At 37.5% G+C, this 2780-nt stretch overlaps 1 protein-coding gene across 2 annotated transcripts in view; it reads left to right on the top strand.

Annotated features, from left to right (window-relative positions):
• The window catches only part of cfap36 (cilia and flagella associated protein 36), a 22396-nt gene extending 19989 nt beyond the window's left edge, over positions 1 to 2407 (top strand). For both annotated transcript variants that reach the window (XM_016513849.1, XM_016513855.1), the window contains exons 9-10: positions 125 to 262; positions 1835 to 2407. In XM_016513849.1, coding sequence (XP_016369335.1) covers positions 125 to 262; positions 1835 to 1918 — 222 coding nt within the window. In that variant the 3' untranslated portion in view covers positions 1919 to 2407. The remainder of the gene's footprint in view (positions 1 to 124; positions 263 to 1834) is intronic.
• Positions 2408 to 2780: the final 373 nt, after the last annotated feature.

The following is a 2780-nucleotide window of genomic DNA, read 5'->3' as shown; positions in this document are numbered from 1 at the left end:
TTCTGTGTGTGTGTGTGTGCGTGCGTGTGTCTCTGTGTGTGTGTGTCTCTGTGTGTGCGTGTGTGTGTGTGTGTGTGTGTCTCTCTGTGTGTGTGTGTGTGTGTGTGTGTGTGTGTGTGTGAAGGATGAGCAGGCGTTACAGCAGCGCTCTGAGTATCTGAAGCAGCAGAGAGATAAACTGCAGGCCCTGAAGAGAGATCAGACCCAGAAGAGCCCGACTGACGCTCCTCCTGCGGCCCCGGAGCCCAAACCCACTGCACAGGTATCACACACTCACTCAATTCCTGCCTCAGCTGCAGACTGTGAATATAAACACCAGAGACACTTCCCCTAAAACAGCTGTGTGTATATATTGTGTCTGCGCTGCTCTTCTCTCTCATGTGTAGCGACACGTATGGCGTTATTTTAATGACAAATGTCGAGAGCGCATTATTCTAGCGTGAAAGCACATTAATATAATGCGCGAATCTCTCCGCTCGCACGCGGATTTTCTTTTGCTCTCGCACAAAAACAAACGCACTTAAAGCATGTCTCTCCTCTCAAGCTGTGTCTTGTCTGTGCACTCGCAAATCTCTCTGTGCTCATGCGCTACATATTCATTCTTTTCACACCTGAATTAAACATTGTCAAAAGTTATCAACCAATCAGATTTCAAAGATGGATCTGTAATTTCTTTCCAGTTTAATAATATTTAGCAATGTTAATGAAATGTAGCCTATAGAAATGGCTAGGAATTGAGTGCTTGGGTACATATGTGACCCTGGAGCACAAAACCAGTCATAAGTGTCAATTTTTCAAAACTGAGATTTATGCATCTGAAAGCTGAATAATCTGAAATAAGCTTCCCATTGATGTATGGTTTGTTAGGATAGGACAATATTTGAAAATCTGGAATCTGAGGGTGCAAAAAAAATCTAAATATTGAGAAAATCATCTTTAAAGTTGTCCAAATGAAGCTCTTAGCAATGCATATTACTAATCAAAAATTAAGTTTTGATATATTTACGGTAGGAAATTTACAAAATATCTTCATGGAACATGATCTTTACTTAATATCCTAATGATTTTTGGCATAAAAGAAAAATGTATAATTTTGACCCATACAATGTATTGTTGGCTATTGCTACAAATATACCCCAGCGACTTCAGACTGCTTTTGTGCTCCTGAGTCATATATAACCTCTGTCCAAATCATCCACGCACCCAACTCATTTCTAATATTTGATTATTATGACTTAAACTGGAAAGAAATTACAGATCCAACGTTTAATTCAGGAGTTGAAAATGTCAAACCCGCAGAGGTTTCTACACATGGGAAGATCTGACAGCAGAAAATATCTAGGTTTTTCATTTGAACATCATTAAATGGTTCTGAATTGGTGCTGGGAAAAAGAATATGCTGTTTTTTCCCTCACTGCCTCATTTTGACTGGTCTTATGAAACACTTGATACAGTGATTTGAAAAGCACCAATAATTTGCTACCGTGTTGGTGTTGGGATTTCTGCTTTTCTGCAGTCTCGTTATAGTGTCAGTTGATGAAAAGAGCAAAATGAACCAGTTTTCTCCTACAATTAACATGAACTGATAACATCTCAGGAAATTTAGTTTAGTGTTTCATGAGTCTTTTTGGGACAGTTGAATGTATTGTAATTTGTCTGATAATTTGCCGTTTTTTTTCTAATTGTTGATTCCTTATTCATTTCAGGAGTCAGTGTGCCAATATACAGAATTCATGATTACGTTTCAATTTTAATGTTAGCAATTAATCTCACCTAACGTGATTTTGCAATTAATGGCAGCTGGAAATAATTTTAATAATCATTTCTTTTCAAGGAAATATCTGTTGAAGAGAAGAAGAAATTGCAGAAAAGAAAACATCTGGCAGAGAAGCTCAAAGAAGAAGTCATCAAGAAATGAAGTCGTCTCTGTGATCGTAGAGTGGGAAACAGAGTTTTATATTGTTTAATTGATATTTTTTTATGTACCTGTAGGTCTGCCAAACACAAATTAGTCGGTGATCTCACATTACTTTATATAAACTCCAACAGCTGTGGCGCTGAGAGATTGAGTCATCAGACGTGTCTGTAGCAGCAGTGAATTACACGGGTCAGAGGCGATGGACTTGTGTCAGACATGTTGACCTCCATGTTTGTGTGCCCAAATCTCTTTGCATGATCAGTTTATTGACACAGTGAATGCAGTGTTTGTACATCCGTCTGTCTGTCTGTTTGTTTCTGCAACATGTTAAAATCTTTACTTACTGAATTATTGTTATGCATTATGGGGACACTCACATACTATACATATACTCATATATATGCTCATGTTTTACTATGTAATTTCATGAAGTGTGCACAGATGTTTGATGAAATTACCAAATAAAGGATCATTTGTAGTCATTAGAAAGAAAAGTGTTCTTCATGTGTACCATATATTGTGTTTTATACAATAGTGTCTGTGCAGTCAAGTCAAAATATTGCCAAATATCAAGTGTTCACGCTGATTGTTATGGGCAGAGTGAAGTAATTAATGGTGGAAACAGAAGCCAGGTCCAGTGTACTTGAAAGGTGTAAAAGAGTTTGTGTTTTTAATGTATATAAATGCTAAATTACATTTTTAGCATTTTCAGCGTCTCTATACAGACTCTAAGAGCACGCATAGCACTAGCAGTGTAGCTACTGGTAACCACTGCTTTAAGAAAAACGTTTGGCGTTAGTAGTCTATACCGATTAGAAAGGCATTTTATTATCACAAAGCTACTCTCAAAATATCTTGAACA

This window comes from Sinocyclocheilus rhinocerous, unplaced genomic scaffold, assembly GCF_001515625.1.
Source record: "Sinocyclocheilus rhinocerous isolate Xijiao unplaced genomic scaffold, SAMN03320098_v1.1 scaffold523, whole genome shotgun sequence".
In the NCBI taxonomy this organism is placed as follows: Eukaryota; Metazoa; Chordata; class Actinopteri; order Cypriniformes; family Cyprinidae; genus Sinocyclocheilus; species Sinocyclocheilus rhinocerous.
The sequence above is the reverse complement of the archived record's forward strand: the minus strand, read 5'-3'. Positions and strand labels throughout refer to the sequence as shown.